At 62.3% G+C, this 26,224-nt stretch overlaps 1 protein-coding gene across 6 annotated transcripts in view; it reads right to left on the bottom strand.

Moving 5' to 3' along the window:
- INPP5A (inositol polyphosphate-5-phosphatase A) overlaps positions 1–26,224 on the bottom strand; it is a 176,056-nt gene that overhangs the window by 15,779 nt on the left and 134,053 nt on the right. For all 6 annotated transcript variants that reach the window (XM_060125301.1, XM_060125304.1, XM_060125305.1 and 3 more), the window contains 3 exons: positions 18,152–18,236; positions 3,008–3,103; positions 2,802–2,876 (listed from right to left, as the gene is read on the bottom strand). In XM_060125301.1, coding sequence (XP_059981284.1) covers positions 2,802–2,876; positions 3,008–3,103; positions 18,152–18,236 — 256 coding nt within the window. The remainder of the gene's footprint in view (positions 1–2,801; positions 2,877–3,007; positions 3,104–18,151; positions 18,237–26,224) is intronic.

Raw genomic sequence — 26,224 nt, 5'->3', positions numbered from 1 at the left:
GACTAAACAAAGCTATAAATCATAGAAAAAGTCAATAGGCATGGACACATTCAATCATGTCCCGGCCAATGATTACTACTCTTAAAATACAATAATTATTTTCAGAGCCAGCTTGAATTAAATTTCTGTCAGATGGGAACAAGGCTGGTGGTTGATCAAGGATGCGATGGATTTGGGGGCCGAGGCCGGAGCAGCACATCCATCCTGCTGTGGGCGTCTCGCGTGAAGGTAAGATGTCCTCTGAGGGCTCCGCAGGCCATGCATCGTCCCCCAGGGGGGTCTGGACGCCCGCCTCCCAAGTGGGACTGACACGCCGCGCTGCCGGGGCAGTTGCCGCGGAGCCTCGGCCCTGCACCACGGGGACGCACGAGGCCGCCCCCTTCCCCGGAGATTCCTGACCCGACAGGCGGGGCCACGGGCCTTCCAGACCCACGTGTAGACCTCGTCTCTGCTTCGACTCCACTGCGTCTTCTCATCTGAGTCAGCCTCAAACTTCTCCCAGATATTCAAACTAACTTTGCTCCACCTTAAAGGAGCACAATTTCACATGGTGAATGAATACAGAACTAGAGCTTACGTCTAACGGTGACATCTGTAGTTTCCAGGGTGGTGACACATTCTCTAAGTGCTAACCGAGGGCAGCGGGGACTCTGGACCGACTGTGACATCCCCGTGCCCCCTCCCCCCCGCCCCGCATACCTGCCTCAGGACCCTGTTTCTCCCTCACACGGTGGACCTTCCTTCTCTCCAGTGTCCTGGCTCCTTCCAGAACGTTCTGGCCCCCTGGCCACCCCAGCGCCACTCTCTGTGTCCACCGTTCCCCTCCCAGGGCGTCTCCGCTTTCTGCTCGCCCCGGTAACCACACTGTCCCTGGCTTCGAGGGGCCGTCTCTGTGCTAGGGGCCCTCAAAGCCCACCCCGCCCGCCCTACTCCAAGCTCAGAGGGTTGCACGGCTGCCCAGGGAGCAGACGGCACCCCGAGTCTCCTGGGCACCTCACCCCACACAGGCACACTGAACGCGTCGTGTCCCCAAACCTGCCCCACGTGTTCCAGGCCTGGGAAGTCACAGGACGGCAGCCAGACACGGCCGCGCCCTACAGAGCCTCCCGTCCAGCCCAGCAGGGCCGCAGCTGAGCCGTGAGTGCCGTGTGCTGAGCCCAGGCGCTGCGGGACACAGCAGGAGCCCACCTCACCGGGACCCGAGGCCCCTGCGCAGCCGAGCTGGGAACTGGCCGCGGGGACGCGGGGCCGCAGCACGACAGGCAGGGGGCAGTGCGTGAGGCGGCTCGGAGCATCCGCGGGGGCAGAGGTGCCCCCCGTGCGGCTGCAGGAGGGGTGGGGGGTCAGCACAGAGGCCCCGGGCGTGAGCCGCACCTCGGAGGAGAGGTCAGGGTCCCGGGCTTTACCCAACGGCGGTGGGAGGTGGCCAAGGCCCAAAGCTGGGCCTGACTGGGTGGGCGTGTGACCAGGCCCGGGCGGGCTCCAGGCTGGGGGTGGACAGAGGGGCAGGGGTCGGGAAGGAGGCAGGGGGGGCGACGGCCGGGGGCGGCAGACTCAGACGTGTGGCGAGTCCAGGCCCAGGAGCCGCCGGACGTGCAAGGCGAGGGAGGCCCGGCGGGGGACGAGGGCTTCCGGGGAGGACAGGAAGGTAGGGCGGGTTCACAGGCTGGCAGAGTCTGCTGGACATCTGGAGAGCCCCTCTCCACTTAGACGTGAGCCCTCTTCTGAGCACCTGGCACGAGAGCTAGGGGTCCTCCCACACAGAGGCATGGAGCCCCCAGCTGGGCCGGCGCCAGTGCTCGGAGGGGCCTGAGGCAGACGCGAGACAGAGGCATCGTCCAGAGCTGGAAACTCAAGACCCAACGGGTGACCCGGCCACTCAGGGGCGCCCAGGGCACAAGAGCTGAGCTGGGGGCAGAGGGGGACCAGGGAGCTGACCCGTGAGGGGTGTGGTCCCGGGGGGGACGCTTCGGAGGCAGGCCCTGAAATCCAAGCACATCCCTGGCCTTTGGGATAAAGACGTCCCTGAGGGGTGACAATGGTCTTGGTGGCAAGCAGGTGAGGTGGGGTGAACCGGGAACTGAAAATGGGGACAATGGTACAGACGGCCCCTTACCAGGGCGGGAAGACCAGAAAGGCCCCCAGGAGGCGGGAGGGGGGAGGCACAGGGAGGCACACCTGGGCGTGCGGTGAGGCTCCCACAGGCGTCCCGACCGCCCTCGGGCGCCGATGCGTCAAAAGCAGGCCCAGCTGGCGCACAAGAAGTAAAGGGCACCGCAGGTGCAGGGCCCCCTCGGCTCTCCCGCTGCAGGGGCCGTGCCCGCCGGGTGGTCTGAACGGCAGGCGTCCGCTCACACATACCAATACTTCCCTCTGCACACACACACACGCACACACGTGCGTTCGCAGCCACAGAGATGCCCCCGCAAATTTGCACGGTGGTTCTCTTCTTTCCAAAGGAAGCCCAGGCCTCTGTGGGCCGGCCCTGAACCAGGGGTTCCGCACCCAAAGCTCCTAGCCCTCTGCCTCTCACCGGGGAGGACCCCAGTGTTGAGAGCCACACTGGCCGGCACAGGCAGCGAGGCGGGTGGCCGCAGCCCAGCCGGCGGCAGGACGCGCCCCCAGGAAGGGCCCAGTGGAGAAGTGACGGGAGGGTGAGGGTTCAGGAGCCGACTCACAGGCTGTGACGGCACCGGGAAGCATGGCTCTGGGGAAGCGGGGGCGTTGGGAGGGGCCGGGGGCCAGCGCCACCCCACAGCAGCTGCTAGGGGACCAGCCGCACGTCGGATGCCAGAGCTCACCGCGGTGCCGTTGTCGTCCCGGAAGACCTCCTGGTTGAAGTAGTCAAAGAGCTTCTTCTCGAGCTGGAGCATCACCTGCCAAGGGAAGGGCCGTCAGAGCAGGCGGGGCCCCACCTCTCCCGCCGCGGGGCCCACCGGGCGCGGCACCCCCCGCACCTAGGACAGGCACTGACATTCAGAGCACAGACAGCTGCTCAGGGGCTCACCTTCCGGTCGTTGTCCGACTCTCGGAATATCAGCTTCACGACTTCGTTGGTGTCGGCGGCCCGGACGGTCTGCATCGTGGCCTTTGTGCAGAGAGTCTGGGAAAGACACGGAAGGAGCTCAGTCCCCGGAGACATGCCAGCCCGCTGCCCGTCTCCACCGCTCCCCGACCTCGGCTCAGGGGCTCACACCTCCCGTGGAGGGACCCGCGGCTCCAGACACGCGGGGCCGCACACCCGGCCCTCTGCCCGCCGCCCCAGGCTGCCCCGAGGACCAGGGACCCAGGAGGCCTGTGGAGGCTGGCCAGGGAACAGTCTGACTGGCGGTCCTCCGCAGCCACGGCGGGAGGGACAGTGAAGGGCAGCCAGACAGGCCCCGGGGGCAGCACGCGGGACACAGAGGCCAAGCCGGGGGCCCTGGGCAGGGACGCCCACCAGCCGCGGCAGGGCAGACGGAAGGGCACGGGTGACAGGCTGACTGCAGATAGGCTGAAAACTCTATTAAATCCAGACTCCTTTAGAAAATCCTCCCTGTCCCAACCTGGGTGTGGGGCGAGGAAAGGCAGCAGGATGGGGGTTAAACAGGGTTGCTCCCCAGTCAGGACGAGGCTGGAGGCTGGTGCAGGGGCCGCGAGGCCTGGTGCAGTTAGGGGCACCGCAGGGCCGCGCTGACCACACCAACACCGCAGAGACGAAGTGCAGCTCTAAACGGGCTGAGAGACACCCCAGGTGTACGGCAAGTGCCGGCGAGCATGTGCGGAGACCAGGCCCCGCACCCCTCCCTTCGGGAAAGTCCATCCACGCGGAGTCCAGAAAGGACAGAGCGGGGGCCGCGGAGGCCGGGTGGGGTGAGAAGGTCACAGCTGGATTTCAGTTCGTGTGTAAGTTATACCTCGATAGGGCTGTTTTGGAAAAAGCACTAGGTGATTTTTATTAAAAAAAGAAAGAAAGTAAGACCACTGAACTAATGTTGACTTAAAAAAAACCCTCTTTGTCTAAGGAGCCCTCGTGAGGTCACTTCACGGCGGAGCCACGGGGCTCAGAGGCCGCGGGGCTCAGAGGCTCAAAGCAGCCAGCTTTGCGGGACATCCTCCCGCAACAGGCCCCAGGGCCCGGGGAGGCCCGGAAGAAGCCGGAAGCCGATCCCCCTTGGGCCGCGCGCTCCAGGACAGGCATTGACATTCAGAGCACAGACAGCTACTCAGGTCAAGCCCCCCACAGTGGCTTCTGGACTCATGTGTCACAAATCAGTCTGGCCGCCTTCAAACGGCCGGATTAGGACAAGCGCCTGGACCATCCGGCCCAGCGCGGCCACCCTGCCCAGCCCCCGGCGAGGAGGTCACCCCATCCAGATGCTAATGCGCTTAAGTGGCTTAAGCACGGTGAACGGGGAGGGCCCGGCAGGCAGACGGCATTGTAGCCTCTGGACGATTCAGGAAATTCTTGGTCTTCTCCCAAAGGCATCTGCTGGAAACTTTTTAAAAAATTGCTCTATCTCTCGCCACTTCAGACGGGCTCCCGGAGGATAAACATCTGACGGGCCCAGCCCTCGGAGGGGCCTCTCTCCCACACCCGCCAGGCCTCCTCCCGGGCGCGCCTTTCAATCGCAGTCGTGACCACTCATGCAGAAACCCCTGGGCCAGGGCCCTTCCGGCTCGCCTGCTTACAGGAGGGCGTTCTCCTCTTTTGAGAGGAGAAAACAATTGCCCCGTAAGATTTATTTCACGGCCAGCAGCGGCAGGAAGGGCACAGGGGAGGCGGCCCGCACTGTCCTGCTGGCACCCGGAGCCCTGGTGTCTCACTTGGAACTTAGGGGCACAGGCTGCCGGGGCGGTGCCCACAGGACCCCACGCCGGTGTCAGCCCAGAGGCGCAGCGTGCGGCGTTTCCTGCGAGCCCCGCGCCTGTGCAGCCGGCCCCGCTCCTCCCAGAGCTGCCCCCCATTGCCCCCAGCCCGCCGTCACAAACGCTCCCCACCAGGGTCCAACTTCCATGCAGACAGAGCCCCTGGGGTCCCCACAGGCAAGCCCACGAACGCGGCCTTACAGAACCCACTCTGCTCTCTGCCAGACTGGCATGGGGGTGGGGGGACAGCCAGCCCCGTACCCGAGGACAGGCCCTGGGCTCAGCCAGGAGCTGGTCAGGAACATTCGAGTCTGAGAAGCCTGACCTGGGGGATACGGCGGGTTTCAGAGTCTGGGTCACGACGCGCCTTCTGGAAAGTTTGGGCGGTAAGTTTCCGTCTGTGGAGGTCAGAGGCACACCGGTCGTTTTCTCATTGTAATTGCTAAGCTTCTAAATGGTAAATAAAAGCCATAAGGCTCTCTCCTGTGCATCCACTTCGAGAGGTAGCAGGCATTAAAAAAAGCGTCTCAGTTGCGTTTACTGATGGCTCGCCAAGGCTTCAGACCCAGTTATTGTGATTCCAGAGACCCGGCTTCTGTCTGGACCCAGCACGCTGGGCCCGGAGGAAGGGGATCCACCAGGAGCCCCAGCTGACACACACCCCCAGTTTCCAAAGGACCCAGCGTAGGCCGGGCCGGCGGGCACCTGTGGTCGGCGGGCACCTGTGGTTGGCGTCCAGGACGTGCAGTGTATACAGGGGGGCACGCCTGGGTCTGGGTGTCGGGGTAACTAGAGAGATGGTGACCGTGTAACGGAGCTAATGGAGCCGGGTTCCAGGTGGAGGGCCCTGGTGGGGCAAAGGCCGGGGTGGCAGCATGAGAGGTGGAGACAGGGCCTGAGGGGGGCTGGGGGCAGGCAGGGAATGGCCGGCGGGCCACACGGTGTGGAGGAGAGCTGAGGGGACGCAGCCTGTCTTACAGAGCTCCCAGGCGGCCAGGACAGAAATTCGCGGCTTGCCCCATCGTCACAGGCCTGCCCAGCGGCCCAGCGGGCTTGTTCTCTCCTCTGAGGCAAAAAGAGAATCAGAACACACTTCCATTCTACCTATTTTCTCCACCTGAGAAAACATAGGAAGCGATGCAGGTATTGGAAGCATATTTCGAATGAACACGAATAGCTGGTCTTGCTTCTGTCTGCAAAGCCCGGTGTGGCCTGGGGACTGCGTCTGGGTCTCTCTCCACCGGAGTCGAGAGTCCCGACATGTGAGCGTGCAGGGGTCTCTGAGGGACCCCGAAGAAGCCCACCGGCCCACAGCCCGAGTGTGGGCCCTGCCCTGCGGGTTCTAGGCCCCGCGGAGGGTGCGGGCACGGGGAGGGGTCAGCAGGCGCTGGGGCTCGCCCCCCAGGGTGCTCCCTGCCAGCCTGGCACGCGGCGCCCTCCCCTCGTGCCCCGCAGGACGCTCGGGCCTGCAGACGAGGGGCGGGGCTCAGGGGGACGCCTCCTGCCCCAGCGACGCCTCGTTCCCGAGTTATCCTGGCAGCTGTTTACGAGCCGGACACGGACTGGGTGCTGGTGGAGGCACGGACTCCCTTCCGGCAGCCAGCCCCCCGGGTCCCCGAGAGCCACAGGCACCCCCGTTCTCAGCGACGGGCCTCACGCCCTGGCTTCTAGGAGGCTCCGAGGAGTGCCAGGGTCCCCGGACGGCTGGGCACAGACAGGTGACCAGGAGTCCAAGCTGCGGAGCGTGGTGGGCAGCAGGGGACGCGCGTGCAGTCCATCCCTGTGGCCTCCTGCCCCCTGCCACTCTGGTTTCCCACACACACCTGCACCCGGGGAAGGGGGCTCGTCAGGGCCTGAGCTCAGAAGCGGCGAGTGGGGTCGCTGTCTGGCGTGCCGTCACTCAGGGGGCTGCACAGAGGGTGGGGCAGGTTTACTCCTGAGTTCAGGCAGCGAGGAAAACCGGTGTGGCCAGATGACTGCGGCCGTCTCAGGTACAGGCAGTGGCCGACCCCGTGCGTCTCTCCTCGGGGCCCTCTGCGCTCTTCCCCTCCACGTGGGGAGCCGCGAGGTTTAAACAAAATCAAAACGAACCACCAAGCCACTCTGGCATCCAAGTTTAGACGCTACCAGCAGATGCTGGAAACGTTCCAGCTCACTCGGAGTAAGAGGACAGCACTCCTCTTTTACTGAAACGCAGACCCCTGCAGGACGGAACGCGGAGCCCCCATTTCTGCCTGGGCCCCCAGGAGAAGCTCACACCACGGAACGGGCCCCCAGAAACAGGGACCAGCGGGACCAAGGGCGTCCAGCCCCCTGGAGGTCCAGCATTCTCTCAGCGGCACCCACCTGCCAGTGACAAGGCCGCTTCCGGTCAAGGGCGTGGGTGGCGAGCCGGCACCTACACGGGGTCCCCCATCCCCCGCTCAGACCTTGGGGGCTGGATTAACCTTTTTTTCCATCAAGTGGAAAATACAACAGCCTTGAAATGAAAAATAACCCGAAGAGCGGCTTCCTGACGTTGTGGAGCCCCCCCCAGCCCCGCAGGGTCCTCCCTGTCCCCGTGGTGGCATCCCGCCGCCTGGGGCCTGGCTTCCAGCGCCTCTATTTGGACGCGGGCCCTCTGGAAGGACAGCCAGCAGCCTCCAATGTGAGGTCCGCTGCACACCACGTCCCACCAGACTGGACACAGCTTCTGCGCCGCTGGGGTCCTTCCCGAGTGAGGACGGGGAGGGAACTCCACCTGCCCCGTCACAGAGCCACATGTTCCCGAAAACACAGGGAGCTGGTAGCGTCCTCACCTCCCCCTCCCCTGACCACGTCAGGGACCCAGCTTGGCCGTCCGCGCCTGGGCAGTGGGTCACCGCTGGGGAGGGTGAGCTGGCCGCCCTGTTTTAGCCTTGGACGAGGCTCCTTCTGGCCCCACGGGAGACTAATGAGCCGGTCTGGACGGAAGCGCTGGTTCTGCAGCGAAGGGCCGGGCCGGCCAGCTCGACACCGTTACTGTGCGGAGGGGCCAGGGGGAGGGCGGGAGGCTGGCGGGTGGGCTCCATGCCCGGCCCTTGGCGTGCGACCCCGCTCCGGAGCTTTCATCCCCTGACAACTTCACGCAGGAAAACACGCGGACCCTCTGATAGCGTGAAATCGGAAACGAAGCCGGGGCACAAAGAGGCCAACCGGCCGTGGCCACCGGTTCTCTCTTCAGCCACAAACGTGCGCATACGACCGACCCCCAAGAAGCTGAAAGGAAAAGCGCGTAAAAGAAACACGTCCTCAAGGGCTTCAACACAGCGCGGACGTGCGTGCCCCTGGGTGAAGATGCTCGGCGGGGCCGCCGGCCTGGCCTCTGGCATCTCAGGGGAGACGCGGGGGAGCCCTGGCCCCGCCCGGCCCCTCGAGGACCCTCCACCCACCGACATCCGTGGCCTCATCTCCTGCGCAACGTCAAAAGGACAGTGACCCTGCTCTGGAGGCCCCGCGTGAGGGGGTGGCTGGCTGCTCTGAGTTGCGTTTCAGACGCAGGGCGTGAGGCCAGAAAGGCCCAGACCTCCGACGGGGGTGGGGCGCTGTGGGGAGCCCAGCCTCCACTCGCCACGGCCCGGGGACGGGCGGTGGCCCCCGCTCTGGCCACTCCCGTGGGGCTTGGCTCTGGGTCCACCTGCTGGAAGCAGAAGAGGGAACAGAGCAGGTGCTTCATCAGCTGTGTCTGCAGCCCCGGTGCCGGCACCTCCCGGGAGCAGGGGCCGGAGACGCCCCGCCCACCTGCAGCCACGCACGGCCGGCCTTGAGCCCGGCTTCCCACCGGCCCGCGCTCAGCTCCTGTTCCTCTGCGCAGAGGGGTCCGTGCTCCGGGAGCGGAAGCCGTCGGGGAGCTAGAACAGGGTGAGCTCCTGGTTCCAGCAAGCCGCAGCCACAAGCAGCTTCTCCTTCCTGCGGGGACGGCCATCTCCTCCCCAGGCACTCGGACACCCTCGCCGTCTCTGTGCTGTGCATCCAGCAGGAACCAGGCCGAGGCCAGCAATTTGCACCCGAGGAGCTCGGCATGGAGCTGCCGCCCCAGCTGGGCTGCAGGGCCCTGAGTCCTTGGGGTCCCCCCCGAATATCACGGAGACGTCAGAGAAACCGGGCCTCGGCACGCACACCCTTCACTGAAAACCAGCCAACCAAGGGCGTCAGGGAGAAGCTCACCCCGTCCCATGGCTGTTCTCGTCATCAAGTTCACCCCCGTCCCACGGCTGTTCTCGTCATCCTGTTACTTTTGGTTAAATTCTAGCCATAAAAATGTCTGCAAATAAACAGGCGCACAAATCAACGCTCCGTCTGCATCCTCCTGCAGCACAGACCACAGGGAGAAAGAGAAGGATTTCTGAACGGTGGCGCGCAGAGACAGACCTGAGTCCTTTACGTGGGTTTTCTTCAGAACAAGTTAATGGAAAATCATTACCTTTTATATTTAGAGTTTTTTCAAACGACTGGAAAACAGATCCCACTCTAGAGGATAAACGTGACCTTTTCTGCGGTGACTCTCCCCGTGACTCTGGACGTTAACCCGGGTCTGCCTCCTGCTGTGCTGCACCCCCTTAACCCCACAGCTGCCTCAGCTCTGGAAGGAGAACGGGGTCCCGACCCGGGCTGCCCAGATCCACCTCTTGGACTCGAGGGGTTAAAGGCTGCCTCTGGCACCTCACTCACAAGCCAGCGTGTGGGAGGTGTGGGTCCAACGCTGGGTCACTGTGAGGTGGGCACGGAGAGTCAGCCAGCCAGCCCCGTGCCCTGGACACCCACCCACCCGCCAGGAACAGGAGAGAAGCACCATCCGTCCCAGGGATGGGCCAGTCCTTGGTCACCAGCGTCTACAGACGTCATTTCAGTCCTAAAGGCGTCCAGGGAGCAGAGAAGAAGGGACGCGGAGTCGGCGGCTTCAGAACCTGCCTCAGTCACAGGTAACTCATGGCTCCGCAGGGAAGTGCTCAGAAAAAGTCTTCACGAACCCTCTGACCATCCCCTTCGGGGCAGACATGTGCCACGGCCTGAAAAGTAGGCGCTGGGCAGACAGATAGAAATGCGTCTCGGAGCCGCCCACACCGCCTGCGGCCGGGTGAGTAGGTCTCAGGGTACACGCTGCCGTGGGAGCCCCCGGGGGACAGCTGGGGCCACTGAGCCTGCGACAGGAACAGCACCTCCCGGTGCACAGACATGTGGTCCAACGAGCTCCAGCCTAAGCTTCAGCTTCCTTCCCTATCACACATGCACACACAGCCCCTCGGCGCGCGCGCGCACACGCACACGCACACGCACACGCACACGCACACGCACACGCACACACACACACACACACACCTTCTGGAGAGCAAGAACCCGGGTTTGCCTGGCCCGTGCTCAGCTCCAGGGCCCCTCCAGTGGTGGCCAGGCCGGCCCGAGGCCCAGGAGGTCACCGTGCTCTAGGGGGAAGGTCTGCGGCCAGGTGCCGGGCCGTGACGGCTGTCCCTGGGTGTCGGGGGGCGGGGAGCTCGTGTAGTTAAGACGAGGCCACTGGGCAGCGTCTTGCCTCAGCTGCACCAAGTGGGGCCCAGAGCAGGCGCCCGCAAGAGCCATGAAGAAACACACACCCTGCTGCCTCGGCCGCAGGAGGGGCCTGGCCGGGACCCTGCCCTCGGGGGAGCTCAGCAGAGCGCTAACTTCCTCGGTTTTCAGGGTCCCAGTGGCCTGCCTGACAAGAGAAGGACCGTGCTGGGTGCGCGCCGAGGACCTGAGGCTGAGCAGGGCGGTGGTCGCGTCGGGCTTTCACCGGGAAGCACCGTGGGAAGGTCGTCCTGCATCGGGCGGGAGCGACCCCGAACACCCCCATTCCGTTTACTCTGACTTCCCCAAGGAAGACCCTTCTGGAGAAGCGCAGCTTTTCAGAGGTTTTCCTGGCAAACCCCAGCCCCCGGGAGGAGGGACATCCTTGATGGCCCAGAGCACATGGACTCCGAGTGCCTGAAGGCGCAGACGGCGCCGGGCGGGCGCGGGCGGGCGTGCGAGGGCGGCAGGCCGCTGCCCGGGGTCCGTGAGAGGCGCTGCTGTGAGGCCGTGTCAGCGTCAGAGGCGCCTTCGTCCTTTTTGTTCTGTATCATCAGCTGTTCACGAGAACCACCACCACCATAAAGACCCTTTCATCTCCTCCCCGAGACGCACCGCCAGCTCCCGACCCGCTGCTGACGGAGGGGCGACAGCGCCCGCCCGCGGCCGGCTGCGCAAACCAGGGGAGCTTGACTGAGTTTTCTAGAAGGAAGCAGCGCGGGCTCTTTCTAGGCTCCTGTCCAGCAGGACGGGACTGCCGCTCGGGGGTCTCCCTGCCCGCAGGGGTCCAGCCGGGGGACCTGCCACGCTCCTGGTCTGGCCTCTTGAGAACGTCCCCGGCCTTCCACAGACACACCAGGGCTCAGACCTGCCGGGCAGTGGGGGACAAGGGGCAGGGGGAGAGCAGGACCCCTTGGCACCTCCTTCTGTCTCCCCGGGACAGACTCCCTGCCCCTGTCCCCTGCCTGCCTCTGTTTGCAGAAAAACTTTAGCCTCCTAGGCCTTCCCTGAGTTCCAAAGAATAACTTGAATCAGAGAAGTGAGAAAATGCAGGAACAGGCTGGGGACAGTTCACGGGGCCTTACGAAGGGCCGGCACAGGTAACGACCAGGTGCGATGCCCCCTCCTGGCTGAGTGGGAACCCACCCTCGCCAGGTCGCATGTGCAGCCAGAGGGCAGGAGGCTGGGTGGCAGAAATGCCCGTGGTCTGGGGCAGGGGCTCAGGCCACCGGGCAGCCTGCAGAGTCTCCCTGGCCGCACTGGGATGCGGGGCGGGCTGTGCGGTGCCCCTGGTCCTCTTCCAAGGCGGGCGCGGTTAGTGCTGCGACCCCGGCTGTTGGGGCACCGCCTGGGCTCCCACCCCCCGCCCTGCCCCTGCCCCGCGAACATGAGCGTAGGGACGGCTGCTTCCTCCGAGAAGCCAGGGTCCTCACAGGCCCTGCTGCCACCTGAACCTGTACCTGTCAGCAACCGGCAGCCGGTTTTTCAAAACAGCCGCCAGCCTCCAAAAACGCATCCATCACCACGGCTGTCAGCGGTGACGGACGGCAGGTGGGTGCGGCTGGGGCGCGCGGAGATGGGAGCGCCTGGCACCGCTGTCACCCTTTGTCACTGGCCAGCTGAGCGCCCAGCTGCCAGTTGCCTCTGCGCAAGGCATGAAACATACTCTCTGAGCAATCCCGCCGGCGGAGCTGAGTGGGAGGCTGCATCATTAATTCGTTCGGGACGCACAGCCCGTTAGACGGCGCACGATCGTGGTGTTTATAGTTTGTCTGTTTTAATTACGGCTTAAGAGGTGCCAAGTTTGATCGCAGGATCATCTTTTCAGTTCTGCTAGGCAAGCATGTTTGTATTAATTTGCATCTGAAACGCGAAGCTCTAATTCCGGGGGTGGGAGGGGCAGCCGTTCACTTTGCACAAAGCACTTCTTTCTGACGCTGGTGCCAGCCAGATGCCCGCGACCCCTTGCTGCAGAGGACCGGTGGGTGTCCAGCTTGCCCTGGAGCCCCTCGCCGACTTGTCCTTCCAGGAGCCCCTGCCCGCTGCTGCAGCCTCTTTCTCCCTGCAGGTCAGGATGCTCGTGTTTCCGGAAGGACCTGACTCCCGTCTGGGAGCTTCCAGGAGCTTGGCGGGGTGAGCACCAGAGGCAGGGCATCCCTGGGCATCTCAGGGGCCCAGGGCTGGGGAGGGTGTACCTGCCACTCTAGTGGGGGACCAGCAACCAACACCAAAGCCCAGCCAAGCCGGCACAAAGGATGACCTCAACTTCCCTCTTCAAGGGGGTCACCTGCCACCTCCAGACAAGACGATGCCGGCAGACGGAGGTCCCGCGTCCCCATCCCTGCGTCTCCTCGGACCTTCTGACCCGCACGACTGCAGGGCTGTCTGGGGCGCTCGTGGTCACCTTGGGTGCTACGCTGACCTTGGGCAATCTGGAAACCGTCTGTGGGGTGACCCACCAGCTGAGGACACCGGCCTCCCCAGGAATACGGGTCGGGGCCGGCATGGCCTCTCCCACCCCAGGACCCGGTCTGTAGGCACGAAACGCCGGTGTCTCTAGAGGGTCACCGCTGAGGGCAGCCGCTCACCCAGGGAGGGGACAGCTCGAGGCCTGGGCCCCGGCTCAAGCCTTGGTGCGCCTCTGACCGGTGCTCTTCCTGGGCCGTGTTGTTTGGAAGGAAAGGGCACAGTCCTTGGAGGGGGTGGGGCAGAGGATGAGCTGCCTGCATCCCAGCCCCCTCCCCCTCTTCCCGGTGCCCCAGTGCCCACCTGGAGGCCGCCTGCCACCCTCAGTGATGCCCCCGAGCACTGCCTGAGAACCTGCAGGACCCTGTGGCCCCAGCCAGGCCTTGTCCACCAGGCGGCCCATCCCCAAATGTGCCCCGCTGACTCCCCGCTGTGCAAGTCGCAAGAAGTGGCCACCTTCACCTCCATACACGGCTCTCCTGTAACAGGCAAAGCCCCGAAGAGGTGTCCCGGAGCCACGGAACGCCCGGGCGGCCTCGTCCTCACGCTGCTCTGCACGTTCTGGGAGCTGGGACGGCTGGCAGGCCTCGAGAAGCATCCACTCGGTCTAACAACCTTTCGGGAAAATTTGGAGACCTCTCCTCTGGTGTCCACAGAGTTTCTGTAAGTTGTTTCTACAGTTAGAAACCCTTTCAAAAAGCCATGCGGGCCAGCAGACTGTGACGTTCCAAGAGGTGCTTCCATGGTGTTTTAAAATTCCAGACCTAAACAGGTAGCTTAATGAATGCTCCTGAAATTAATCTTCAGCAAAAGAAACTTGGTCTCTCAGTTAAACTTTTAGATCTAGCTTTGCCCACAAGTATGTTTTCTGAGTTAGCATCGATCTCTCCAGCGGTGGGGGAGGACACGGGGCTCTGGCAGGAAGGGGGCTGCAGAGCGTCCCCAAGCTCACGTCCACCCAGACCTCAGCCCACGACTGTTTTGTCAACCAGGGCCTTGGCAGATGTGACGGGTCAACGTTCTCGAGCCGAGCTCACCCTGGATTCAGGGTGGCCCAAGTGCAGTGACTGTCCCCACAAGGACAGTGAGGCAGGGAGGAGGCACGTGAGGCCGGAGCAGAGGCAGTGATGACGTGGCCACAGCCCAGGGGCGCCTGGGCCACCGGAGCCGAGGAGGCAGGAGGGAGCCCCCTGACCTCAGACTTCTGCCTCGAGACCAGTGTCCCAGCCGCCGGCCGGGGACACGAAACACAACACAGGAAGGTGCCGCCAGGTACAAGCTGTCTCTTCCGTGGGGACTTCAGAACATACCAAGTTCATTACAATTTTCTTCATCAGCTGGACACGTCTGGGGCCAAAGGTGACGTGGCAACCCGGAGGGGACACGCGGGCGCAAGGGTGGGGTCCGGGTGTCACGCGCTATGCTATCCGCCTACGACTCCCCCGTTGGGTCCCTGCTTCTCCGCCAGGGTGCTCAGCCGCCAGGGCGCTCAGCCGCGGGACTGCATGGCAGCTTCCTGCTCAGCCTGGATGCTTTGTGAACAGCTGATGACTGTGTTGATGAGGGTGAGAAGATGGTCTTTAATCCCTAGGGCTAAAGTCTTCATTTGACCAAACGGTCCTAAAAACTCGCTATACCAAAAATCATACTCCACGTGCTGGGAATAAAAATCATTTCCCATTGGTTTGCTTTACTTACACAGTAAACTGTGTGCAGAGATGTAAGTTTTCGTCAACTGAACAGCCATTTATCCACAGGATAGATGGACCGTATGGTTTAAAGAACCACGTGCACAAGAAAACCCTCCAAAAATTAATGCACGAATCTTAGACACATCTGTTTATTCATCGAGCAAATCATTCAATTAAACACCATTGATTCCTCCCTCCTTTGAAAGCGCCAATTTCACAGCCCTGGACAACGGAGCGCTTTTCTCACGTGTGCGGGTGCACAGCCAGAGCAAACACTCCCTGGCAGCAGCGGGGTAGGGGCAGTGTCCAGCGAGCTGTCGTGGGCAAGCCCAGAGCTTGGGGGTGCGGGGGTGTCCCGGTGGCATTCAGGTCCACTTAGATGCGCTGCCACACTCCGGGCGGCTCCCAGAAGAGGCTGCGAGGAGACTGAACGGAGCCCCGGGTGAAGCCGCCGGTTCCGCGAGGGAGACTCCGTGTGCCCGGAGGACGAGGGTCTCCTGGAGCCGTCGCGCTCCGCCAAGCCCAACGCCTACCAGCAGGCCCGCTGGGAAGAGCTGCTGCTCAGAACGACCACGTCCCCTTGGGGTGCAGTGGGACCTCCTCGGGCCCGAGACCGTCCTCGCCACGCCCCCTCACCAGAACCCACTCTCCCGCGCGGGGTGGGGTGGGCGGGGCTGGCGGGGCAGAGGGCCTCTGCTTCCTGCCCCCCTGTGGTGGGCGGCCCGCCTGGGTCAGCCCTCGTGTGCCCTTGTGTGCCCAGGACCCGTCCCTGCCGTGGGTCCCTCTGACCTCTCAGGACTACTGACATGGGGTCCCCAGCACAGTCCAAGGGGCTTGCGATTAAGGCACATGGAAATGCGTAGCCTAGAGCAGACAGATGATTGACTGTTTAGGAAATGATCTCCTGGGGGAAGGGGCCACACAGATGCGTAACGTCTGTGACTCTTACCAGCAGCAGGACTGCGGCTCTGCACCTGACCTCACACACAGCCACCCACACAGGGAAGGGGCAGACACTCCGTGCCCCACACCTTCCCAGGTGTGCTCACCAGCTGCCCGGACAGCGGGACACCAAGGCCGGGGGCAGGTCCAGGGGCGGCCAGGCCAAGGGAAGCCGAGGGCCGGGGAGGCCAAGGTGGGGTCCGCAGGGGCCCAGGAGGGGAAGCTTGTGCACATAGTTCCGCTTCCCTGAAAAATCAGCTGTTTGTGAGAACTGCCTACAAAAAACAGCATTTCCTGTAGTTCCTTATCTAAGTCAGTTAATTAGTTGGAAAAGCGCTCAAGAACGAAGATCCCCTGTACTTTCCTGAAGGAAGAGGAACTTATTAAAACCTGGGCAGTCCACCAAATATCGAGGCTTTTGGCCTGGAACCTTCAGGCTGTTGGTCCTTGGAGACGCTTGGCGCCCCCGGGTGGCCTTCAGAACAATGCGCCCATCGGGGGTCTCCCTGTGGATCCACAGACCAGGCAGCCCCTCGGTACGCGGGGGCGAGCCCTCTCCCTCCTCTGCGGTCTGGCCCTCAAAGCTCTGCTGCTCAGGGGACGACCTCGGGCTGTTACTGACCAGGAAGTGAGCGCCTACGTCCCTGCTCAGGCTCTGCCCCCTCTCACTCACGGTCAAGGACGTGTGGCCGTGGGTCCTGTACCACCAGCCCCGACATCCTGATGATATGGGGCCGGGCTGCCACCTCTGGGAGGAAACACAGAAGGATGGAGCCGCCCAGCCGCGGGCAGCGCCTCCCTGGCCGAGTCCAGGGTCCATCAGGACCCCGGCCAGCACCGGCCACCTGTGCGGTCACCGTGTGGCAGGAGTCCTTCCTCTAGGGGATGGGACGGGCCCCTGAGGTGAAGCCAAGGTCTGAAGGTGAAGGGTCAGGAGAAAGGGTGCCGGGCAGAGAAGCCTGGGGAAGGGGAGGGGGTCACAGGATCAGCGGCAGCCACACGTGTCACGGCCCAGCTCCGCTCACGCCCCCTCACGCCCGCTCACGCCCAGGGCCGTGTCCTCCCGCTTCCCACTCAGTAAGAAAAGGAAATCACGACTGCAGGAGCCTCCCCGCCGCCGGCCACGCGCCCTGCTCGGCACCCCCCCATGGAAACCGGAGCCCCGCCCGCGCCACACGTCCCGTGACAATTCCGCCCGCGTCCAGAGCCGCTGCCCTTTTTGTGGCATTTGTTCTGCCGGCAAAGAAAAGGCCACTTTGGAAACCTCCCGGACTTTTCCCAATGCGCCTGCGGCTGGCGGCTCCCGTCCGTCGGCTCCGGGCTGTCCAGGGCCCTTAGACGGGGTCTGTCCAGGGCCCTTAGACGGGGTCTGTCCAGGGCCCTTAGACGGGGCCCTCGGGCGAGCAGAGAGGCCGTTCCAGCACAGCAGGCTCACTGGGCCCAAGTACCAGCCGGGAGTGACCTGCGCTCGGGGCTCACCCCAGCAAAACCAGCGCGGCTAAAATACCAGAGGAGGCACTGTTGGTGAGGGCGCCTGGCCTGCGGGCACTGGGCCGGGCTCCCCACGCCCCTCACAGCATCACACGTGCACTGGCGGATTTCAACAGGCGGGCATCGCACCCATGGCTCAAAGGCACGGAACCCATGGGACCTTGGATCCAGGTTGCTGATTGAGCCAAACTCAAAATGAGGAGGGGGAAAGGCAGCAGAACCAAACGCAGGATTTCATGGTCCTCAGTGGAATTCATTTGTCTATTTGAAAACACTCCGAGTGGTCGAAAGCCCCCTCCCCACACTCAGGCGCCTCTCACTGCTCAGTTCTAAGACAGAATCTTCTGCCGAGAAGGGAGGATTACTTGTACATGAGACGCCAAAGGAAGATGACAAGAGGGCACCCCCGGGTCTCCCCCTGCTGTCTCCACCATCACTGCAGGCACACGCTTGTGTGTGCCCTGCTCTGGACAGGCCTGGGCTGGACCCTGCACGCTGTGGTCTCCCTCCTGCACCTGGGTCTGGGTGGACCCGCTCACCTTGGGCGGCTGGCAGGCCCCCTTCGCTGCGGCCTGGGGCCCTGCCATCAGCACTGCAGCCCCAGGAGAGTGGGGCAGGCGCGCAGCGGGGCTCAGGGCCGCAGACCCTCTGGGAGAAGCCGGCCCCGCGCAGAGGAGACCACGCTCCAGGCCACGTGGCGGGACCCGGTGGGGCCAACGAGCTGGCCTTCCGACCCGGTCGCCTCGCGGCTGGTGCCCATCCAGGTTCCACCTGCGCCTGCTACTCAGCGGGAGCGTCACCCAGGGGCCTGAGGGCACCCAGGAGATTCCCACAGCTGGGGGGAACTGGCGCATACAGCTGACCAGGGGCTGCCTTCTCACAGGTAGCTTCCTCCTCTTTCCTCTCCCGACGGTCAACAGAGGAATCTCCAGGCTCAGCACACATGTGCTGAGTGACCCGACCACTACCCAACTACTCGTTCGGAGGGGCTCCCATAACAGCCCCCTTTTGACAGTAAAACGTTCTCCATTAGGAGTTTCTGCCTCAAATAGAACCAGTGAGCAGGACAGTGGGAACGCGCCCGTCGAGGATCACGGGCTTCCGCTGTCTTCCCAACATGACCGAACACACGTGAGGCTCCCGGCGTGGCCTACCTCCACCACGGACTTGGAATCCAGTCGGAAGTTGAAATCGCCAAAGACAAAGTAGGACGCTTTCTCGAATCGCTGGTCAATGATTCTGGGAGGAGAGAAGCAGAGGGGGTTACTGAGGCACGGCGCCCGCCACGCCCGGCCTCTCCCCGGGCTCCCCACCACGCATTTCCCACCGCCTCCTGCTGAAGGACGCTTGCACCCCAGTGACCGTGACCAACACGTGTTCCCCAGACGGCTCCCAGCTGGCCAGCACTGAGGTGTGCACCAGCGCGGTCCCATCCGCTGGGCCGGGGCCGTGGAAACCACGTTTGGCGTGCAACGGCAGCCTGCGCCACGGAAGGAAAAGGGCCACGCCACACGCCAGACACAGGAGAGCAGCCAGGAGCGGGCAACCCACACGAGCCCAGGACGCCTCCGTCTGGTCCGTGGACGGTTCCTCCCATCGGTGGTGGACACCTGACCTCATTCTCAGCGTTGTAGCTTATCCCCACGTGGATGTTTGGAAGCTACAAAGTGAGAGTGACTATGTCTTTTTTTTTAAGCTAAGTACTGCCTGGCTCAAAAAACTTTTTCCACGTATTTTAAATCAATCACAATTTATTTCATAGAGATTTTTCAGCTGAGAAACGCACACACGGCAAACGTGACAGTGATATGTCAGTGTCACCCCCACCCCGGCCCCGTACAGACCTCTCTTCCCCGGTAAGAGGCCAGGACACCACCCAACCCCGATCCTCCGCTCACTCACTCCCCCACCCCCTCCCCACCCTTGGTGGCAGCAGGGTCCCGGCTGCACTGGCCTCAAGGGCAAAGGAAGCACGTGCGGGTCACTTCCAACTCAAAGCGGAATGCGAACCACGGCTAACGAGACAGCCCGCAGAGCACACGTGTGGTCTGGGCAGAAGGGAAGGGAGGTTCAGTGACCCAGGTCCCCGGTTCCACCGCCCATTGGTGGCTGCACTGACACCCCCGCCGAGACGGAGCAGCAGGGCCCACGGGCACAGTGTGGGGCGCCGCCCCCATGGCCCACGTGCTGCGATGGACTCTGAGAAAATAAATATTAAAGGCGGGCAAAGCCGGGAGCACCCCTCGCCCAGAACAACTCAGAAATATCTGGCCGGCACCGAGACACCTGGGTGCCACCGGCCCTGCCCCGTCCGGCCCCCAGGGCAGAGGGAGCAGGCGTGCCCCCAACCCCGGAGCGGCCTTCCCAACTTGACGCACTAGCCTGAGAAAGGAAAGGTGACTGACAGCGATGACATCACCGCGGTTTCACGACGGTGGCCGCTGGCTGGAGGGACAGTCCCGTCCGCACCCCCGGGGACGGCAAGCTGGTGGCTTCTGCCCGCGCCTGGCCTGCTTTCCTTTCTGGTTCCTTGCCTCCTGCTTTTTCAACTCCAAGAGTTTCCCTGTGAAGTGTGATGGTGATGCTGTCTGTGCTCACGGTACCTGTCACGCACGAGCCTTAATTTTCACGCAGGAAACACACCCACGTCCCCCCAGCTGCTGGCCCTTCTCCCCCCAAGGCTGATTCCCGACAAGTCCTTCTCTCATCTTCCTGGCAGAGTCTGTAGTGCAGACTTTAATCCATCTGGAATTACGTGTGAAGAAGGGGTCTTAGTTTATCGATTTTCCCAACAGTCGGCTGATCCAAACCCTTCATTAAACATTCAATCCTCTTCCCCTTGAGTTTGTGCAGAACAGGAGTCCCTGGATTACATGGGTCTTTTCGAGACTCTCCTTTTCTGCAGATCTTTTATCTATTCCTGTTGCTTTTAAATCATAGGACTTCTCATGGGGAAGCCCTGCTTGTTGAAGTTCTTCTAGGAATTGTCTCAGCTGTTTTCATATTTTCTCGCATGTTAATTGCTGTATCACGGAGCTAAATTCCACAAAAAGTCTTGTTTTCCTGTTTAGTTGGATTGATTCTCACACATGCGAATTTGAAGACAAAGGACGTATTTTAACAGATTGTCATTAACAGTGCAGATGACAAGTGACGTCACATCTTGTGTGAAAAGTTAAGTCTTTCTGGGCTTCCCTGGTGGCGCAGTGGATGAGAGTCCGCCTGCCGATGCAGGGGACAAGGGTTCGTGCCCCGGTCCGGGAGGATCCCACATGCCGCGGAGCGGCTGGGCCCGTGAGCCATGGCCGCTGAGCCTGCGCGTCCGGAGCCTGTGCTCCGCAACGGGAGAGGCCACAGCAGTGAGAGGCCCGCGTACAGCAAAAAAAAAAGTTAAGTCTTTCTGTGGAGGAGACATCGCTCAGGGATGAAAATACAGGGAGGCCGGTGGGTCGGCCCTGGGGCTGCCGTACATCTAGGACTGGCCGTGTACCCCACCCCGTCCCACCCGCCTGGCACCTGCGGGGGAGGGGGAGGAACCCACCCCCATCGACTGTCTGTCAGCAGGAGGCTATCCAAGCCATCTTGAAGAAAGTTAATCTCTTCTGCCCTTAAACTTTAAAAGAAGAAAATACCTCAGAGAACCTGCACAGTTTCCTGGAAAGGCCGACAGGGTGTCCCGTCGGGGCACGGACTCCGTGGTCGCCCATCTTCTGGGAAGGGGACCCAGTGCACAAGCCCCACCAGGAAAGGAGAAGCAGCAATGTCCCTCCCGGCCCCGCCTCCCAGGACCAGTGAGTGGATGAGAGAGACACAACCACTGGGGCTCCGCCACACTGCTCTTTAAAAAACCCCCAAACGGAACTCTTCACTGCAGCCCTGCCAAGTGACTGCTGGCTGTGTGCGGAGGCCAGAGACGCCTGCGGCCCCAGGGCCTGTGCCTGGGGGTGGGCACCCTCACCCTCCAGCCTCACGGCTCTGGGACCCCACGTCACCGCTCTGCGCCCAGCAGCCGCGCAGCCCCAGCGCAAGGACCGCCATTCCCTGCAGCTCCCCGAGGCCCGTCGGCCCCAGCCCGCCTGGAGGCCCTCGGGGGCACCTCCCGGCCTCAGCCCCCTACCCCTGCGCCCCCGGCCCAGCAAGGCTGCCTCCAGACAGGAGCCTGGGGGGTGCCCATTGGGGTGTCCCGGGGCAAGGGGCTGGGGAGCAAGCTGACACGGCGCCTGGGACCCCGCGAGGTCTGGGCTCAGCGGTCGCACGGCGCCTCCTCACCGCCGCCACTCGAACCTCAGGCCACTCAAGGGGACTTCTCTTTTCTTTCGTTCTTTTTATTTATTTTTTAAGAAAAACTAAACCAAACCGAAGCTTCGACTTGATTTGCTGAAGGAAGGAGGGCGAGCTGTCACGCTTCCTGGGCAGAAACACTTTAAATGTCCACTTTAAACCTACACATTTTATCCTGAGGGTGTGTCAGCTTCTGTTTATTAAGAAGCCCAGGGCACAATGTCCTCGAGAAAAGTCGGTGTGGCAAGTGGAGAAACCTCTGCGTTCACAGGCGAACCGGCTGCTCTCTCGCGGCTTCTTACGCTTAACGTGGTGTCGGGTCACACGCAACACCTGAGCAAGGCGACGGGGACACGGCTCAGACGCGAGGCCAGAGCGCTCACAGCGCCCCTCGATCCTGAACTATTTCTCGAGCCAGAGCATTTGCCTTAAATCTTGTCTTGGAAAGCCGGGCTCCAGCCCTGCGGCAGGAAAGGCTGGAGCTCCACATTTCCTGGGGTCGAAGCCTTGGAAGGTGCCTGAGGGCGCTGGAGGTCACGGCCACACTAGCTCTCCTGCTCCAGGGGGCCACGAGGGACGCACAGGAGGTCCGGCCCAGGCCTGGGCCCCAGTCCCCACACGGGCGGTTTCCCGGGAGGTATGTGGAGGCGGGCGGGCGTCAGACGATTTGGGTGAAGCACGAGCCCGGCTGACCCCGGCTGACCGTCCTCGCCCTGACGGATGGGCGGGAAACGAGGGACCAGGAAGCAGTGCAGACGGCCGACACCGTGCCGGGGAAACAAGACTATCTGGCTAATTAAATGGCAGAATCCGTTTAGAGGTAATTTCCTTTTTAAAAGATAACGAATTTCAGATTTAATATGGGACTAAATCAACTTTAAAGAGCTCTGGGGGTTCGGAGGGAGAGAATGCTGCATCTGGCGGCCTTCCTGGAACCCGGCCCCCGCGGCCTCTTTCTGGTGACGGACGGGGTGGCCCGTGGTGACGGGTGACGTGATTTCATCAGCTTGTCTCGGGTCTTGTAATGCTATCATTAAAACCCTAAACTTTACCATTTTCCCGTGCCCTGCTCCTTTCGATGTAATGGCCTGAGCCCATTAGTAACATCGCCGTCCGAGGCGAGACGGAAGGGCTGTCACGGGGAAGCAGTCGTCCAGTGCCAGACTGCGGCCCGCAGCCCTCACTTTTAATTCCAACATAGTGCCATTTGGGCCAGCAGGAAAGAAGCGTTGTTTTAAAATTAATTACCTTGTCAGTAGCTATTATGATTAAAAAGTAGGTCCACATCAATACCCTGTGCCTAATTCAGAAAGAGAACTACAAGAAGAGCCATGGAAATCAGTGCTTTAGGCCCTGAGAACGGAGCCTCTTTCTGTCTTGACGGGCGATTTCATGACGCGAGGAACCTTGCTGTGCCGAAGGGTCCCCACCCGCTCAGGCTGCCTGTGCGGAAGGAAGGGGCCGAGGACGCCTCGCGGCTTGCAGAGCCCGATGGCAGAGGCGACAGCCCTGAAGGGGCCACAGATCGAATACCTGAGGTCACACGTTTCTACTGGGGGCGGCTCGGGCCTTGGACAGGACGCCGGGCGGAGGGGCAGACGAGGGGCCGTCGGGCCTGCCCACCAGGCTGCACTCCAGGGTCCCTCCTTTGTTATTTTTAGCCTCTGAACGTGGTGGAAACCGACCTCAGGTTTCGTCTCAGATCTGGGAGAGGCCATGTGCTCAGGTCAAACAAGTTGAAATAGCGAAGCATGGACGGCAGGAGGGTCCTACGACTGGCCGCTGATTTCAGGGTCTTTGGAGTTTCCCTTAGTCTTAAAGCATCGGATTGAAGGGTTTATCACACGTGCACCTAAGCTGCCTTCTACAGACCGACCTTCCTGGAAGCTACTCTCAGGACTGCACGCTTCACTCTGCCCCGCGTGCGGGCCTCGGGCTTGGGCCGCTGGGGCTGGCAGCCCCAGGGGACAGCCCCCTACGGTGACAGCTGCAGGCACGAGGGGGCCTGTGGGGAGGCGGGCTGTCCCAGACGCCCCTGAGGCAGAGACAGAGGAGGAGGGCACCGTGTGAAGGCAGGAAGGACACATCTGAGGGACGGAGCCTGAGCCGCGTCCCAGCGACGCGTGCGCCCCGCCAGCCGGCACCACGCGCTCCTCCAGCCCGGCGTCTACCCAGGCCTGGCGCCCCAGTGACCTGTGAGGCCACCCATGCCTCCTGCAGCAGCAGGTACCCTGGGGCTGGGCCCAGGGCTCCCCAGCACGGGTGACACACGAACCCTCAGCCACTTGCGTGGGGTGGACCAGGGGGAGTCTCAGCACAACAAGGCCACACCCTCGAGCAGCAGAACATGGAGAGCGCCGGGGCAGCCGCTGTGGCTGGTTACAGAAGCTGCTCTTTTCCGTAAGCTTCCGGGGACCGCGCCCGGTTCTGAAATGCCCCTCTGGTCTCAGCCGGCTGGTGGCCGGAGCTCGGCTGTTGGAATGAGGCCGTGAGGCCCCGCGGGCGCTGGACTGTCCCTGCAGTCTTACGTGGAAGCCCAGCCCCTTGAGACAGTACTGGAGACGGAGCGCTCAGGAGATGATCCAGGTCAAATGGGGCCATGAGGGTGGGCCCTGACCCGATGGGACAGGTGTCCTCGTAAGGAGAGGCACCAGGGCTGCTTCTGCCACCTGAGAACACAGCACGAAGGCAGCCAGCGGCGTCCAGCAGGAAGGTCTCTCCAGAGCCGGACCACGCCGGGCCCTGACCCCAGACCCGTGGCCTCCAGACCTGAGGGCAACGAAGTGCATCGTGGCCGCGGGCTCTCCAGTAATCTGCACGGTTGGTCCGGCTCCAGCCTGGGCCTGAGTTTCCTGTCTGTGCACCGAGATGTCCTCCAGCCCACGAGGCTGCCTCTGTCGGGGGGACGGGGGAGAGGTTCAGGCCCCACCATGGCTGGCACTTCTCAATCAAATCGCTGTTTGCCACCCTCTGCATGGCCGTGCTCCCTTTGATGACAACGGTCTCCAGGGCAGGGCTGTGGGTGGAGACCTCCTGCAGGCATCAGGCTGAGCTTCCCGTCAGCAGTTCTCTCATTCGTTCTTTAAATAGCATCATAATATTAAATACGCCTTTTCTGCTCAGATGCCACCACAAGCCAGAGAAGCAGAGAAGACCCGTAGCCTCCTGGGGCCACTCAGTTCCCCCACGTACCCGGAAGAGAAAACAAGAGCTGGAAGCTCAGAAAGCCGAGGGAGGCTTTAAGACTTTTGATATCAAAGAACGTCGGAAACAATGCTGAATGTCAGCGGCTTTCGGGAGATGCAGACCACCCCGCGGTCCCCAGCCCGGGTGAGCACGCAGCTGGCGGGGCCACCGTCCGGCGGAGAAGGACGAGACGTCCTGAATGCTAGCGAAGCCCCGAGAACACCGCAAACGAAGGCCAGCAAGATGGTGGACGAGCACGGACGGAGCTGCCACGAGGGACATGGAGCTGGAGGGTGGGAGTGACAAACCCACGATACAAGCCACAGAGGGAGGTGCCCGTGCTGCCGTTCACGTGACACTCCAGGATATCATGTAAGGGGCTCACGGAAGCCTGCCTCCCCCAAAACAACAGAGGATGCAAACGTGCAATAAAAACATATACAATACTGCACACATGTTAACACACACAAGCGGTCCAGGGATGTGCACGGGGTCCAGGAAAGACAGGCGCTGGATCAAGACGGCGGGGGGGGGCAGAGTGGGGGGGCGGGTACGACGAGGGTTCAGGACAGAGAACACAGGGGCACCGACGGCACCCTTGTTTCACTTCTGGACAGAAGGACAAGCACGGAAAAACGTAAACCTGACACTGCCGAGTGGAGGGCGCAGGACTGTCATCGTAGCCTTCCACACCTCGCTGGATGCCTGACGCCAGGAGCACGCAGGAGCCCAGCCCTCGGCTGGGGAGGAGCCGGGGCGGCGAGGACGCTGCCTGGTGGGCCCGGGACTCCTGCGTCTGAGCTGGGCTCCAAACAGACACGGGACAGTGGCCACCTGGGCCTCCAGGCTGAGGGACGCCTGAGTGGGGAGGTGGGGGCCACCGGCCACGTGGGGCGTCCCGATGCCCCGCATCCTTAGCACAGAGCCTGTCTTTGCCTGGAGACCGGCGGCTTTTCTTCTGCTGGCTGACCAGCGAGGCGAGTTCTGGGAACGGCCCTAAGAGAAACCCTGAGACGAGGGTCTTTGAGGCGCTGACAGCTGACGGATGACCGCCCGCAGGACGACAAAGGGGAGCTGTGAGCAGCCGCATCACACCGCCGTGCCCTGGGAAACTAATTGCTCCCAATTGTCCCGGGCAGCATTATTTCTCTGGCAATCATTTTCTTTGAAAGCCCAAAATGAGCATGAAACAACTCTTTTGACCGGACATAAAAGTTAAATGTCCCAATGTTGATCAAATTAACTTCAGCGCTGTAACAATGGACTGTATTTGTGAAGAGATACTGGGGGACAAAGGGGCGCTTTATGCCGAGATTTCACAGTTGTGATGTAAAAATGTTCCTGAGGACCTGGCCCGGCCGCATTGCATAGGGAGACACAAGAGCCCTGTCACTTGTGGAAAAAAAATCTCACTTCACGGCCGAAAGCTTGGGAGAGTCCAGGAAGGACTGTGTGAGCTGCAGTCTCTGCTGCCGAGTTAACGCCCTAAACGTTCCCCGAGAGCGTGACTGTGCGCCTGGAGAGGGACCACCTGTCCCCACGGGGGGTACAAAGGTGCACGCGGCACACACAGCCCCCCAGAGCCCCGAGGAGGGTCCGAGCCACCCCTCCAGGCAGACAGGACCCCAGGCCCCGCGCAGAGGCCCCAACACAGCCCACTGCAGCGTCTCTGAGCCTGACGCCCTTTGCTAATTAGAGGTTTGTCTTCTTTTAACCTTGCAGAGCGAGAGGGTTTTTTTTAATTTTCTTTTTTTTTTTTT

This window comes from Lagenorhynchus albirostris, chromosome 16, assembly GCF_949774975.1.
Source record: "Lagenorhynchus albirostris chromosome 16, mLagAlb1.1, whole genome shotgun sequence".
In the NCBI taxonomy this organism is placed as follows: domain Eukaryota; kingdom Metazoa; phylum Chordata; class Mammalia; order Artiodactyla; family Delphinidae; genus Lagenorhynchus; species Lagenorhynchus albirostris.
Note: the sequence above shows the minus strand (reverse complement) of the source record. Positions and strands in the feature narration are given on the sequence as shown.